General features: G+C 45.1%; 1 protein-coding gene across 1 annotated transcript in view; it reads right to left on the reverse strand.

The window, feature by feature from the left end:
- Positions 1 to 16,339, reverse strand: part of LOC106555762 (lipoxygenase homology domain-containing protein 1) — a 218,295-nt gene that overhangs the window by 85,388 nt on the left and 116,568 nt on the right. The window contains exons 23-27 of the mRNA XM_087715353.1: positions 15,752 to 15,897; positions 13,100 to 13,204; positions 10,919 to 11,047; positions 8,042 to 8,206; positions 3,517 to 3,698 (exon numbers count right to left, since the gene is read on the reverse strand). Of these exons, the coding sequence (XP_087571479.1) occupies positions 3,517 to 3,698; positions 8,042 to 8,206; positions 10,919 to 11,047; positions 13,100 to 13,204; positions 15,752 to 15,897 (727 nt within the window). The remainder of the gene's footprint in view (positions 1 to 3,516; positions 3,699 to 8,041; positions 8,207 to 10,918; positions 11,048 to 13,099; positions 13,205 to 15,751; positions 15,898 to 16,339) is intronic.

Raw genomic sequence — 16,339 nt, forward strand, 5'->3', positions numbered from 1 at the left:
GTTCAGCTTCAAAAGCTGGCTTACTGGGGAACAGATACTTTGTGCCACATCCCTAAAGCAAATGATACATCCCCATAACATGCTTTAACAAATTTGCAGATGACACCAAGCTGGCAGGAATAGCCAACACTCCAGAATAGCAATAGCAATAGCAGTAGACTTATATACCGCTTCATAGGGCTTTCAGCCCTCTCTAAGCGGTTTACAGAGAGTCAGCATATTGCCCCCAACAATCTGGGTCCTCATTTTACCCACCTCGGAAGGATGGAAGGCTGAGTCAACCCTGAGCCGGTGAGATTTGAACCGCTGAACTGCTGATCTAGCAGTAGCCTGCAGTGCTGCATTTAACCACTGCGCCACCTTGGCAGAAGACAGGCTTAAGATACAGAAGGATCTTGACAAACCTGAACATTGGGCACTATCTAATAAAATGAAATTCAATGATGAAAAGAGTAAGGTTCTATATTTAGTCAAGAAAAACGAAATGCACAGGTACAGTATAGGTGGTACTTTGCTCAATAGTAGTAACTGTGAAAGGGATTTTGGAGTCCTAGTGGACAACCATTTAAATAGGAACCAGCCATGTGCAGCAGCTGCCAAAAAAGCCAACACAATTCTAGGCTTTAACAGAGGGATAGAATGAAGATCACGTGAAGTGTTAATACCACTTTATAATGATTTGGTAAGGCCACACCTGAAATACTGCATTCAGTCTTGGTTGCTACGATGTAGAAATGTGGAGACCCTAGAAAGAGTGCAGAGAAGAGCAACAAAGATGATTAGGGGACTGGAGACTAAAGCATATGAGGAACGGTTGCAGGAACTGGGTATGTCTAGTTTAATGAAAAGAAGGACTAGGGGAGACATGATAGCAGTCTTCTGATATCTCAGGGGTTGCCACAAAGAAGAGGCAGTCAAACTATTCTCCAAGGCACCTGAGGGCAGAACAAGAAGCAATGGGTGGAAACTAATCAAGGAGAGAAGCAACTTAGAACTGAGGAGAAATTTCCTGACAGAACAATCAATCAGTGGAACAGCTTCCCTCCAGAAGTTGTGAATGCTCCAACACTGGAAGTTTTTAAGATGTTGGATAGCCATTTGTCTGGAACCGTATAGTTTCCTGCCTAGGAAGGGGGTTGGACTACCTCCAAGGTCCCTTCCAACTCTGCTATTGTGATATATTGTATTGTATTATGATCTCAAAATTCCAAATATGATGCTCGCCTCAAAAAAGAAGATCCCTGTTTTACACCATGTACAATTTTATAATAATACCCTTCTTAACTTGATTTCTTTCTATGCTTAAGTTCACCCCCAAAATGCTTTTCTTTTCAAGGCAACTGGTTTTTCTTTAAAACGTCTCGCTTCTGATCCAAGAAGCTTCTTTGGTTCTAACTAACTGGCGGGGAATCAGAAGAAGTTTCTTGGAGGAGAAGGAAACAGCTTAAAGAAAAGTCAGGAAATCCAGTTGTCTTTAAAGTACATTTTAAAGTTATTTTAATTTTAAAATATAAGCACTTTGGGGACAACCATGAATCTGTATGAAAGACAACCTCTATAGATATTATGCTCAAGATAATCAAACATTGCCAGAAAGGATTATATCCATGATTAGTAATTCGGGATGTCTAGTCCAGTGAAAAGGAGGACTAGAGATGACATGATAGCAGTCTTCCAATATTTGAGGGGCTGCCAAAAAGAAGAGGGAGTCAGTGAGAATAATTATTCAGTGGAACAGTTTGACTCCAGGAGTCGTGGGTGCTTCATCACTGGAGGTTTTTCAGAAAAGATTGGAAACCTATTTGTCTGAAATGGTATAGGGCAGTAATGGTGAACCTTTTGGGCACCGAGTGCCCAAACCGGAAAGTGTGTGCGTGCGCATGCACACTGGAGCACTGGAAATCTGAATACCAGCTGGCCGGTGCGCATGCCTGGTTTTTTGGGCTATTTTTAGGACATTTTTGGAGCATTTTCAGACTGTTTTCAGCCATTTCTGGGCCGAAACTAGCCCGAAAAACAAGCTGAAAATGTCCCGAAAAACGGCCTAAAAACAGCATGGAAAATGGCCCCGAAAATGGATGTGTGCACAGGAAACCAAAAGAGCAACTGGGGACTGCGTGCGTGCCCGCAGAGAGAACTCTGCATGCTACCTCTGGCATGCGTGTCATAGGTTCGCCATCACGGGTATAGGGTCTCCTACTTGAGCAGGGGGTTGGACTAGAAGACCTCCAAGATCCCTTCCATTTACTCTACTCTACTCTATTTTATTCTATTCTATTCTATTCCATTCCATTCCATTCTATTCCACTCAACTCCGTGTTTTCTATTCTATTCTATTCTACTCTACTCTACTCTGTTCTGTTCTGTTTCGTTCCATTCTATCCCATTTCACTCAACTCCATATTTTCTATTCTGTTCTGTTATATTCTATTCTATTCCACTCAAATCCGTGTTTTCTATTCTATTCTACTCTACTCTGTTCTCTTCTGTTCTGTTCTGTTTCGATCCATTCTATTCCATTTCACTCAACTCCATGTTTTCTATGCTACTCTACTCTACTCTACTCTACTCTACTCTACTCTACTCTACTCTACTCTACTCTACTCTACTCTACTCTACTCTACTCTACTCTACTCTATTCTATTCTATTCTGTGGTGGGATCCTACCAGTTTAACAACCAGATTGTTGCTGTTTCCCCCAAACAGGTCTGAACTGGTAGAATCCCACCCCATATTCTATTCTAATTCTCCAAAGCACCTGAAGGCAAGACAAGAAACAATGGATGGAAACTAATCAAGGAGAGAAGCAACCTAGAACTAAGGAGAAATTTCCTTAACACTGAGAACAATTAACCAGTGGAACAACTTGCCTCCAGAAGTTGTAGATGCTCCAACACTGGAGCCTTTTAAGAAAGAGACTGGACAGCCATTTCTCTGGAATGGTGTAGGCCAGTGTTTCCTGCTTGAATAGGGGGTTGGACTAGAAACCTCCAAGGTCCCTTCCAACTCTGTTGTTCTGCTCTGCTCTGCTCTGTTGTTCTGTTCTGTTCTGTTCTGCTCTGTGGTTCTGCTCTGCTCTGCTCTACTCTTCTGTTCTGTTTTGTTCTGTTCTGACCAATTCTTGCAATCTAGCTCTTTTTGCTTCTTCTTTAAACCCTACCATATGGTTCCCAAGTTGCTGGGAGTATCCAGAGCAGTGGTGGGTTCTGGATCCTGTCGCAACCGGTACGCTGTGACTGGGCCGGGCGTCAAACACAGGCACGCGTGCTGCGCACACCCACCGCCCTGCAACACTTCAGCTGCTTGGCGGAGTGTCGCACAGACAGCGTACGCTGCACTTGTGTGTGCGAATGGCCCGCTAGCTTAAAAAGAGGTAAGGAATGAGGGCGGCTGAGCAGGCCCAACAGAAACACCGTTCCGGTATGGTGGCAGCTGCTCCCAGCTGCCACCGGTACCCCCGTACCGGGACGTACCTCCCAGAACCCACCACTGATCCAGAGCACATTTTCCCCTTACCTCCACAATGAACTGATTGATAGAATTCCTCTTGAAGAAGAGCCTTTGTTCCCTCTTGCTTTGGCACAGGGGTTTCTGTTGCGTGGAAACGCCGTCCGCCCCATACAGAACGATGAAGACGTCAGCGTCGGTACCTGCTCCGAAAATGTCACTGGTGTAGACAGTAATTTCGTAGGGGACAACTGGCCAGAGGAAAACAAAACAAAATGGACAATGTGAGAGGGATAGGGTTGCTATTCTTCCAACCAACCTCACACCTATTGTCAATCAAATGCATTTGATCAGGGCAGAGAATCCTGATTCAATTGTGACAAGCTCTTGTCGGTGAACACAAATTGCCAAGTTTGGGATGGATCCTTGCGACGGGTAGGAATCTGCGTCAATTAGTAAGTAATCAACATTTGGCCTGCTGCTTCCTGCTTTTCTGATACCCATAGTCCTCGACTTACAACCACAAATGGAGCCCAAAATTTCTCTTGCCAAGTGAGACAGTTGTTAAGTGAGTTTTCCCCATTTTGCGACCTCTCTTGCCAGAGTTGTTAAGTGTATCTCTGCAGTCTACCTTGAAGTCTACCCTGATTACTGGGGTGTTCTTTTCTTCTGGCAGCTCTGCGTATGCGCACACTGGGAACAGGCTCCAGCTGTTCCTCTGCCTCACTGCTGTCTAGCTCCATAGGGACCTGATCAGAGGTGGGTTGCCAATTTTGTTACTACCGGTTCGGGCACGCTCCCGCGTATGCACAGAAGTGTCTGGGCGGGTGGGTGGAGCCTCCCACTGCTGCTACTACCAGTTTAGCCAATCCAGGCTGATCCGCCAGCAGCCCACCTCTGCACCTGATCACTGGGAGACGGCCTCGGCCCCATCTCTGCCTCCGATGCAGAGCCCTCATTCGAGCCTTCCCCAGCCTCCATGACTGGCCCATTTTAAAAAGGAGACTGGACAACCATTTGTCTGAAATGGTATAGGCCAGTGATGGTGAACCTATGGTACGTGTGCCATAGGTGGCACACGGAGCCATTTGTCAGGGCACGCGAGGCGCTGCCCTGTCAGCTGGCCAGCGTGATGTGCGCACTGGCTAGCTGAATTCACCCTTTTATAAAGCCATTTTTTGCCCTCCCCAGGCTCCAGGGGCTTTATAGGAGCCTGGGGAGGGCAAACAGAGCCTTCCCTGCCCCCCCAGAGGCCCTCCGGAGGCTTCATGAGCTTCCGTGAAGCCTCTAAAGCGCAAAAAAACGGCCCTACGTGCAAACCGGAAGTTCAGGAATCGACTTTCGTTTTGCTCGGAGGGTCATTTTGACTGCTCCGGAGGCTTCAGGGAAGCCTTCTGAAGGTCCCTGAAGCCTCTGGAGGGCTTCCAGGGGGGGCAGGGGCCTTTTTTCGCCCTCCCCAGGCTCCTATAAAGCTTCTGGAGCGTGGGGAGGGCAAAAAAAGCATGCAAAAAAGGAGGTGGGCACCTGTAGTGCGTGCATGTGCACTGGGGGGGTCACGCATTGCATTATGGGTGCGGCATGCCTGCACACGACCCCCCCTGCTCTCCCCCCACTAATGGGACGCAAGCCAAAAAAGGTTTGCCATCGCTGGTATATTCCATAATTTAACAACCGGTCCTCTGCCCTAATGACCAGCTGGGTAGGTGTGGCTCGGTGATCATGTGACTGGATGGGCGTGGCCAGCTCAACGTCACTCAGGTCGATGGATGCTTCGCCTTAGCTGTTACAATGGTAATAAGGGTTAACCGAAGAGGCAGTTTCTGTAAGCAGGGCAATAAAGATTAAGCGAGAAACAACACCAGAATGATTCCTTCCTGCCTTCCTTACAGGATTAGCCGTGCAAAATGGGGAAAAAACAAAATGAGATTTCTTCCAACAACCGGTTCTCCGAACTGCTTAGAAAGTTACCAATCGGTTCTCCTGAATAGGTGCAAACCGGCTGAATCCCACCACTGGGTATAGCGTCTCCTGCTTGAGCAGAGGGTTAGACTAGAAGACCTCCAAGGTCCTTTTCAACTCTATTATTCAATTATTCTGTTACATTTAGATGACAGATATTATTCAAAGGAAAGAGAAACACATCACACTTGTTATACAACAAGAGGAAGGGTGCAACTGTAGTTTTCAGTAGCAGAACAGAATTTTAATATTTCATCCAAGGCGTAAAAATCCTCACTTTCTTTTGCTTCAGCCTGTAACAGTTAAACAATCATGTTCCTATTACAGTTATTTAATTGGGGACATGTTATCACATCCTAAGCCCTTTCCAGGCTTGCTAACAACGAAGCTTTCTGAAATGTTAGCAGATCATTAGATTTTTTTCCCCTTCCCCTTGCAAACTGAGTAAATAACCTGTAAGGGTAATGATGGGAAAATGAGATTATTGTTAGAGGCACAAAGAATGTTTTTAAGTGGAGCAATCAAGTGGGACACACTTGGGTTGAAGGGCAGCCTTCCTTGTCAAATCAATGATGACAATTTCTAATATTTACTCAGAAGCTTGGAAGAAAAGCATGAAATGTCAAATGGAGCCAAGCACTTTGCCCATTAAAAAAGGGGGGGGGGGCAATACAAGCACCTGCCAATATGGAAAAGAGGGGAGGGGAGAAGGGGAAAACATAAAAGAAAACATTAAATATATAAGTATGTATCCAAAAGCGAGATATAAACGGGAGGAAAATATAGTTTGGATAGATTAGTGAAGGAAGGGGAATAAGAAATGATACTAAATTATATTTGGGTTTACGGAAATACCATCCCAAGGAAACATAAACTGAGATTTGAAAGAGGCACCTATTATAACAGAAAAAGAAAGGGAGAGAGGAGGAGAGAATGAAAGGAAGATGGGGAAAGAAGGAAGAGAGAAGGAGAGGAGATGGAAGGGAGAGGAAGAGAAGGAGAGAGGGTAGGAAGGGGAAGAGTAGGAATAGGAGAAAGGAAAGGGAAGAAGGGAGGAGAAGGAGAGGAGGAAGGAAGGAAATAGAGAAGGGAGGGAGGGAGAAAAGAAAGGGAAAATAAGGTGGTGTTACAAAAGGAGGAAGGGATGGTAAATAAAGCAATCCAAACTGTAGATAATAACATGAAATGGAATAATAAATGTATAAGAATGACAAATGTGAAGAAGAATAACAATTATGTGAATGTATACTTAAAATGAGAACAAAAAGAGAACAAAAAAAAAATTTAAAAAAAATTCTGGAGGAAGCATCTGCCAATATGTTTTCTCCTCTAAAAAAATTATCTGAAGCAAGTCTCAAGATTAACATCCCAGGCCACCTAAATGTACAGGTAGTCCTCGACTTATAACAGTTCATTTAGTGACGGTTACAACAGCACTGAAAAAAGTGACTTATAACCTTTTTCACACTTATGACTGTTGTAGCTTCCCAGTGGTGGGTTTCAAACAATTTTAGAACCTCTTCTGTAAATGTGGCCTGCTTTGTGGGAGTGGCTCGCTGGCCATGTGACTGGGTGGGCATGGCCAACTTGTAAAATGTGGTGAAACTCACTTAACAACGCTCTTGCTTAGCAACCAAAATGTTGGCTCAGAAACTCTGGCTTTTGAAGTCTTAAAGCTGACAAGTTACAAGTTGCACCCCTAACCCTTTAGGGAAAAAAAACCCAGGGGTGTTCAAACTTGACAGCTTTAAGATTTGTGGACTTCAAATCCCAGAATTCCTCCTCTCGCTCTTCATCTTGATGATGGGTGGACGGGCTTTGGGAGGGAGCTGGAACCGGTTCTAAACGGCACTGGAGATTTGTGGAACCTCTTCTATAGAAGAGGGTAGAACTGGCAGGAACCCACCCCTGTAGCAAGTCAAGGATTAAAAGTAGTCCTCAGAGTACGGCCACAACTGAGCCCCAAATTTTGGTGGATAAGTGAGACATTTGTGAAGTGAATTTTGCCCCACTTTACTACCTTGCTTGTCGCAGTGGTTACCATATTTCAAAAAAAGGGCATGAATAGCCTTTAGGAGGCTTGTAGAATGCTCCAGAGAGCTGGGGGAGGGGGCAAAATTGAGCAAAAACTGGTCCATTTTTCGCTCATTTCTGCCCTCCCCAGCCCCCAGGAGCACTCTGGAAGCCTCCTAAAGGCTCTGCACAGCCATTTTGGTGAAGGGGGCGGGGTTTCAGGAGGCAAAAAATGCTATATTCAGTGTATAAGACGCACCTAGATTTTCTGCCTCTTTTTTGAGGGAAAAGGGTGTGTCTTATACTCCGAAAAATACAGTAATGAATCACTGCAGCGGTTAAGTGAATCATTTGGTCAATAAGGGAATCTGGCTTCCCCCTTGCTTGTCTGAAGGTCACAAAAGGGGATCATATAACCTTATGACACTGCAACAGTCATAAATACGAGTCAGCTGCCAAACGTCTGAATTTTGGGGCTGCTGCAGGGGTCATAAGTGTGAAAAATGTCATCAGTCGCTTTTTTCAGTGCCGTTGTAACTTTGAACAGTCACTAAATGAACTGTTGTAAGTTAAGGATTACCCGTAACTTTCAGACCTAATGCAGGTTGATCTGGCTACTCACATGGGGTGTAAGTCACCGTTTGAAGTTCTGCAGGAAACAAGACCCTTTCAATCGCTCCGTCATCTTCAGATTTATCCAGCCAACGACCGCAAGGAAATTTCAGGCAAAGTCCGAGGCACGAAGCGTCCACCTCAACCCAGTCTAAAAACCACCCTTCGGAATGACCTGCAGAGAAGAACAGAATAACAGAGCTGGAAGGGACCTTGGAGGTCTTCTACTCCAACCCCCTTCTAACTTACCTACTTCGGAGACTCTACACCAGGGGTGTCAAACTCAAGGCCCAGGGGCTGGATCTGGCCCATGGGGTGTTTAGATCTGGCGTGCGAGGCCACTCTGGAAATAGCAAACGACCGGCCTGCAGTGCCTCTGCCAGCGAAAACGGAGCTCAGGAGGGCTGCATATGGCTCTCGCGAGCTTCGTTTTCACTGGCAGACGGTTGCAGGAGGCTGTCGCAGCTGAAAACGGAGATTGGGAACCAGTTTTTGCTGGCCGAGTACTCGGGCCCCCATAGGTGCCTCTAACATGACTGACATTGAGCTGGCCACGCCCACCCCGGCCCCTGAAGTCAAACACAACGTTCGTTGTGCTCTCAATGAAATCAAGTTTGACACCCCCTGCCCTACACTACGCCAGACCAGTGTGTTTTGACCTAGGCTTCCCCAAAAATGAGTGACTTACCTGTCACCCCGGAGTATGGAGAACTGTTCTAGAGGAACACTAGATAGCACAAGAATTGGTTTTTCTGTGATCTTCTAGAACCGGGGTCTCCAAACTTGACAACTTTGACCTTGTGAACTTCATCTCATGGTGGCTGAGGAATTGTGGGCATTGAAGTCCACAAGTTTTAAAGATGCCAAATTTGAAGACCTCTGAGTAGAGGATCACCAAGAGAATCAGAAAAACCAATTCGCTGCTGCCTGGTGTTCCTCTAGATCAGGGGTGCCTGTGGGATGAATCTGGCCTGTGGGGTGCTTAGATCTGACCCACAGGGCCATCCTGGAAACAGCAAAGGACCGACCCATGGTGCCTCTGCCCATGAAAATGAAGGGGAAGGAGAGAAGGGAAAGGAGAGGAGGAAGGAAGGAAGGAGAGAAGAAAGGGGGGTAGGAAGGAGGGAGGGAGGGAGGGAAGCAAGGAGGGAAGGAAGGAGGGAAGGAAGGAGAGAAGGAGAGAAGAAAGGAGGGAAGGAAGGAGAGAAGGAAGGAGTGAAGGAAGGAGGGAAGGAAGGAGGGAATGTAGGAGAGAAGGAAGGGGGGAAGGGAGGAGGAAAGGAAGGGGGAAAGAAAGGAGAGAAGGAGAAAAGAAAGGAGGGAAGGAAGGAGGGAAGGAAGGAGAAAAGGAAGGGGGAAAGGAAGGAGAGAAGGAGAAAAGAAAGGAGAGAAGAAACGAGGGAAGGAAAGAGGGAGGGAGGGAAGAAGAAGTAGGACCGTTGTAAGATAAGATGGATCTTCAAGTATATTGTCAACAGTAGGGAAAAATTGTTATAAATACATATTATTAATAACAGTTATGAGATCATATAATTGTGAATGTATATATGAAATTGATAAAATAAAATAAATTATAAAAAATAAAAAATAAAAAAAGAAAATGGAGGTCTGGAGGACCATGCACAGCCCTCCCGAGTTCCGTTTTCAGCTGCGACAGCCTCCTGCAGCAATCTGCCAGTGAAAAAGGAGTTTGAGAGGGCAGACCTCCTGAGCTCTGTTTTCGCTGGCAGAGCACTGCAGGAGGTCGTCGCCGCCAAAAACAGAGACAAGTGATGGCAAGCTGGCCACGCCTACCCTGGCCACACCCACCTGGCTCCTGTGGTCAAACAGAACCCTGATGTGGCCTTCAATGAAATCGAGTTTGACACCACCGCTCAGGAGCCTAGGTGGCACAGTGGTTAGAGTGCAGTACTGCAGCCACTTTAGCTGCAGTTCGGCGGTTCAAATCTCACCGGCTCAAGGTTGACTCAGCCTTCCATCCTTCCGAGGTGGGAAAAAATGACCCGGACCCGGATTGTTGTTGGGGCAATATGCTGACTCTGTAAACCGCTTAGAGAGGGCTGAAAGCCCTATGAAGCGGTATATAAGTCTAACTGCTATTGCTATTGCTATTTTTATAGCCCACATAAGATAGCTCTGTATATGAATAAACAATTCATATGGAATGGATCGTGCTTAGTTTTGCTTCTGTTTAATTAGAATAATATTTTATTAAATTTTAGCTGGCTGAGGAATTCTGGGGGTTGAAGTCCACAAGTCTTAAATTTGCCAAGTTTGGAGACCCCTGCTCTAGAACAAAGGTAAATGCCAGGCCTGCGGTTATATCCCTTTTAGGATTTTTGGCCTGCCACGCTCTCTCTTATTTCATTATGCTGTTTCATTAGTGTAGTAGTTGGGAGGGGGGAATAGAAAGGAGTAGGATTGTGGAATGTGTTGTTGTCATTCTTTTCTAGAAGCCAAGGTCATCTTTTGTCTCCGCACCTCTGCTCCTGACTGGAACCAGTTGGGTGGAGATGCCAGCATGGAAGAAGAAGATTGGACCATGTGATGGATTTGTGGGTGTGGGGACAAGATCATGAACTTTCAACTGGGTGGGAATCCGATGTAACTTCCAGAATTGGGATTCCACAGATGTGCTAAGATGTCTGATTTATTAAATTGGAACTTTAAGGATCATTTTGCCTTGGACTCTGATTTAATTCTGCATGATACTTGGAACAGTAAACCTGTGTACTCTATAACTTCCAGATTTAACCTCTAGGCTTGGGGGAAGGAATGTTTTTAAACCCAGTTAAACCTTTAGCTTCCCAAAGGAGATAAATAGAGGTATGGATATTATGGAATCATCTCATCCTACAATTCTCCAAGGAATTTCATACCATCCTACCTGTATTATCATGGCCAATCTTTATCTTCTTCAGATCTCCAAGGCCCACACATTCCACCGTGAAGACATCAACTTTATCTCGCTCAAATTTGTTCCGGTTAGTCTTGGAAGCCTTCAAGTAGATTGTCCCTGTTTTGGTTTTAATCATAAAACTCCCATTGTTACCAATGAAAATAACTTGGATGGTGACAGCAATGACTGCAGAAGACCAAAACTTTATATGCTGTCCAACACCCAGCAATTTCAGGTGAGATAAATTATTTTCCCCTACTTTAAAGGTTGCACCTGTTTAGGACACACTTTGGATCAAATGCACATTGCATATTTCCCCATCATTTTCAATCTTAAGACAGTCATAAAATCCATCCAGAGATTGGTTTTAGGTTTCCCAGATTTTGTACATTTGCTGTAAAAATCAAGAGTGGATTAGCAGGAGGGAACTCCTTCTGGTTATTAACGAGGCTGAACATAAATTACTCTTCTCCTAATAATAATAGCAACAGTACTTAAACTTATATACCGCTTCACAGTGATTTACAGCCCTCTCTAAGCGGTTTTCAGAGTCGGACTATAGCAGTAATAGCAGTAGACTTATATACCGCTTCATAGGCCTTTCAGGCCTCTCTAAGCGGTTTACAGAGAGTCAGCATATTGCCCCCAACAATCTGGGTCCTCATTTTACCCACCTCGGAAGGATGGAAGGCTGAGTCAATCTTGAATCTGGTGAGAATCGAACTGTTGGCAGTGGGCAGAGTCAGCCTGCAATACTCCATTCTAACCACTGCACCAGAGATAGATAGATAGATAGATAGATAGATAGATAGATAGATAGATGGATGGATGGATGGATGGATGGATGGATGGATGGATGGATGGATGGATGGATGGATGGATAAAGAGAAAGAATATAGACAGAGAAACAGATAGACAATTATAGATAGATATTATAGATAGACAGAAGAGAGAGATAGAGAGACAGATGATAGCTTATAAACTTATATATCGCTTCACAGTGCTTTACAGCCCTCTCTAAGCGATTTACAGAGTCGGCCTCTTGCCCCCCAACAATCTCGGTCCTCATTTTACCAACCTCGGAAGGATGGAAGGCTGAGTCAACCTTGAGCTGGTCAGGATCGAACTGCTGGCAGTGGGCAGAGTCAGCCTGCAATACTCCATTCTAACCACCGCACCAGAGATAGATGGATGGATGGATGGATAAAGAGAAAGAATATAGACAGAGAAACTGATAGACAATGATAGATAGATATTGTAGATAGAGAGATAGAGAGACAGATGATAGCTTATAAACTTATATACCGCTTCACAGTGCTTTACAGCCCTTTCTAAGCGGTTTACAGAGTCAGCATATTGCCCCCAACAATCTGAGTCCTCATTTTACCCACCTCGGAAGGATGGGAAGCTGAGTCAACCTTGAGCCGGTGAGATTCGAACTGCCAAACTGCAGGCAGCCGGCAGTCAGTAGAAGGAGCCTGCAGGACTGCACTCTAACCACTGCGCCACCACGGCTCAATAAGCTGGAAAGAAACCTCAAAAAGCCCCAGGGAGAAACCCCCCCCATCCCTCCACCCCCCCAAAAGGTCTGAACATGCCCCCCAAAATATTCATTTTAGATGTAAAGGGGAAAAATATTTGATTCAACTATACAGATCGTCTAGACTTATGACCACAACTGAGAGCTCAACATTTCTGTTCCTAAGCGAGACAGCTGTTAAGTGAATTTTGCCCTATTTTACAACTTTCCTTAGCCACGGTTGCTAAGTGAATCACTGCAGTTGTTAGTAACACAATTGACTGTGCTTGTCAGAAGGTCGCAAAAGGGGATCACATGACCCTGGAACACTGCAACCGTCATAAATATGAAGCAGTTTGCCAATTGGAAGAATTTTGATTGCGCGATGCTGCAATTTTGATGCAGGATGCTGAAAAAGGTTGCGTGAAAAATGTCACTTTTTTCACTGCTGTTGTATCTTTGTCACTAAAGCAACGGTTGTAAGTCGAGGACTAGTTGCATTGATGAGCAAACAAACCTGTGAAGATAAAAACCCTTGCAGAAGGAGCCAATCAAAGTACGGAGCCAGTTTGTCCTGCATCCTGGGCTACTCATTAAACCATTGGCCAACATCCACCTGAATGATTTGCATAGGTGAGTTTGGCTCCTACCTGTGTCATCTTTGGATCCGTAAAGGATGATAAAGACATTGGAGTCCGTCCCGGCATTTTTCTTGTCTCCTGTTTTCACTCTGACTGTGAACGTCGTTGAATTAGCTGTTAAAAAAAGAATCTCTGTTTGGCGTTTCTGAGAATTTTATTTCCCTTTTTGTTCCGCGTTTACAATTTTGTTTTTAATGAAACAAGAACGGCTTCATAAAAGTGAGCGTAAAGCCAGAAATAATAACCTCTTCATCAGCGTGAACTAACTGTCATTGTACAATGCAACAAGGGAGAGGTTCAAATTTTAATAACCCCCTTTTAGAGGAGGGGAGGAAGTGATCCAAACTTTGAAAATGGGGAAAAAGAGAAAAGAAAAACGTGGGAATAGAAATAAATAGAAATAGAAATAGAAATAGAAATAGAAGTAGAAGTAGAAGTAGAAGTAGAAGTAGAAGTAGAAGTAGAAGTAGAAGTAGAAGTAGAAGTAGAAGTAGAAGTAGAAGTAGAGTAGAGTAGAGTAGAGTAGAGTAGAGTAGAGTAGAGTAGAGTAGAGTAGAGTAGAGTAGAGTAGAGTAGAGTAGCATTCTTTATTGGCCAAGACACACAAGGAATTTGTCTTTGGTGCAGATGCTCTCAAGGTACATAAAGAAAAATAAAATAGATTATGATTCGGCAAGAATCATAAGATACAACATTTAGTGATAATCATACGTTACTAATAGGCAATCAAATTATACTAGGAATAGCAATAGCAATAGCAGTAGACTTATATACCGCTTCATAGGCCTTTCAGGCCTCTCTAAGCGGTTTACAGAGAGTCAGCATATTGCCCCCAACAATCTGGGTCCTCATTTTACCCACCTCGGAAGGATGGAAGGCTGAGTCAACCCTGAGCCGGTGAGATTTGAACCGCTGACCTGCTGATCTAGCAGTAGCCTGCAGTGCTGCATTTAACCACTGTGCCACCTTGGCTCAATATAACAATATAAATTGTACAGATACAAGCAACAAAGTTATAGTCATACAGCCATAAGTGGTAGGAGATGGGTGAATAGAGTAGAGTAGGGTGGGGTGGAGTGGGGTGGGGTGGAGTGGGGTGGAGTGGAATGGAATGGAATGGAATGGAATGGAATGGAATAGAATAGAATAGAATAGAATAGAATAGAATAGAATAGAATAGAATAGAATAAACAGAGTTGGAAGGGACCTTGGAGGTCTTCTAGTCCAACCCCCTGCTTAGGCAGGAAGCCCTATATCATTTCAGCTAACTCTTCTTAAAACTGCTCCTGGGGAGCCCTCTGAATCTTTAATGTGTATAGAACCTCTAACTTTACACTTGTTATTTAAGTTACCTATTAGTCCACACCTTGAAGACATAGTTTCCCCCACCGTGGGTCTTTAGTGGTATCTGAGCTTGGTGGTTTTCTGGCAGACTTTTCATTGCCAAAGTAAGCAACATCATCAGTGCTAGAAGGGAGTGAGATTCACAGGGGGGAGGAGGAGTGTGGGCTCCTTGGTGCTCTCTGAGCTCGGTGGTTTTCTGGCAGACATTTCATTGCCAAAGTAAGCAACATCATCAGTGCTAGAAGGGAGTGAGATTCACAGGGGGGAGGAGGAGTGTGGGCTCCTTGGTGCTCTCTGAGCTCGGTGGTTTTCTGGCAGACATTTCATTGCCAAAGTAAGCAACATCATCAGTGCTAGAAGGGAGAAGGGTTTGCGAAGGAGGAGGAGAAGGAGGAGGAGAAGGAGAGGAGAAGGCGGAAGAGGAAGAGCAGGACTGTGGGGTCCTTGGTGCTGTCTGAGCTTGGTGGTTTTCTTGCAGATGTTTCATTATCCAAACTAGGTTTAGTAATCAGCTAGCGCTGATGATGCTACCCAGATGGCTCATGAAATGCCTGCAAGAAAATCACCAAGCTCAGAGAGCACCAAGGATCTCACAGTCCTGCTCCTCATCCTCTTCTCCTTCTTTTCCTCCTCCTCCAACTTCATCAACTCTACTCCCTTCTAGCACTGATGATGTTGCTTAGTTGGGTAATGAAATGTCTGCCAGAAAACAACCAAGCTCAGAGACCACCAAGGATCCTACAGTCCTCCTCCATCCCTCATTCACCTCCTCCTCTTCTTCCTCCTCCTTCTCCTCCTCCACTCCGCAAACACCCTTCCCAACTAGCATTGATGATGCTACCTAGGTGGCTCATGAAATGTCTACCAGAAAATCCCCACGCTCAGAGAGCACCAAGGATCTCACAGTCCCCCTCCACCCCTCATTCACCACCTCCTCCTTCTCATCTTCCTCCTCCTCCTCCTCCTCCACCACCACCACCACCACCCTTCCCAACTAGCATTGATGATGTTGCCTAGTTGGGTAATGAAACATCTGCAAGAAAACCACCAAGCTTAGACAGCACCAAGGACCCCACATTTCGACCCTGAGCTACAAATATTCTCTTCGATCCGTTCCCCAACCCCATAACATGCAGTAGATTCTCCGTTTGGTCACAGCTTCAGTCCACAAAACATTCCTATAATCAGCCTCAAGTCAAATGTTGGCCTTTGTCCTAAAATCACCACACTTCCGAACCACAAATGATGGTTTATTTAAGTTTGTGTTACGCCGTAAGCTCAGTTTCTTCTACACCATACAGATGGAGAGAAGCAAACCTTTCTGCTCCAGGCCGAGGGTCGCAACGGCGCCCGCGTTCTCCGAATCCTTCATCACAAATGCTTCTGCCACTGGGACCAGCTCCCTGGCAATCTGACCGTCGTCTTCTTCCACTGCCAGCCATCTCTGGCAGGGGAAATAATAACTGCAAGGATAATATGGTTTAGCACATGCCCTCTCGGCTGGCTCCCAATCGTTGACTCTGGAAAAACCCTTCCTTGAGGAGAAGCAGGCCCATTTCAGCACAAGCAGAACCTTTGGGTCAGGAGGAGGGTTGAAAAGATATCTGCAGACTCTTCCCATCCTGGACACAAATTGTTTCAACTCCCTTCCTTTTCATTCCATATTTTCTATTCTATTCCATCCCATCCCAATCAATCCAATCATCCAGCCAGCCATCATTCTGATCTGTTCTGTTCTGTTCTATGCTATTCCATTCCACATTTTCTATTCCACCCCATCTCACCCCATCCCATCCAGAGGTGGTATTCTGCAGGTTCTGATCAGTTCTGGAGAAATTTTGAATAGTTCGGTAAATACTACCTCTGATTGGCGCCCGCCCACATCTATTCTTTGCCTCCTGACTC

The sequence above is a fragment of the Thamnophis sirtalis genome, unplaced genomic scaffold (genome assembly GCF_051295495.1).
Source record: "Thamnophis sirtalis isolate CommonGarterSnake01/CBP01778 unplaced genomic scaffold, rThaSir2_p1.2 scaffold_5, whole genome shotgun sequence".
NCBI lineage: Eukaryota > Metazoa > Chordata > Lepidosauria > Squamata > Natricidae > Thamnophis > Thamnophis sirtalis.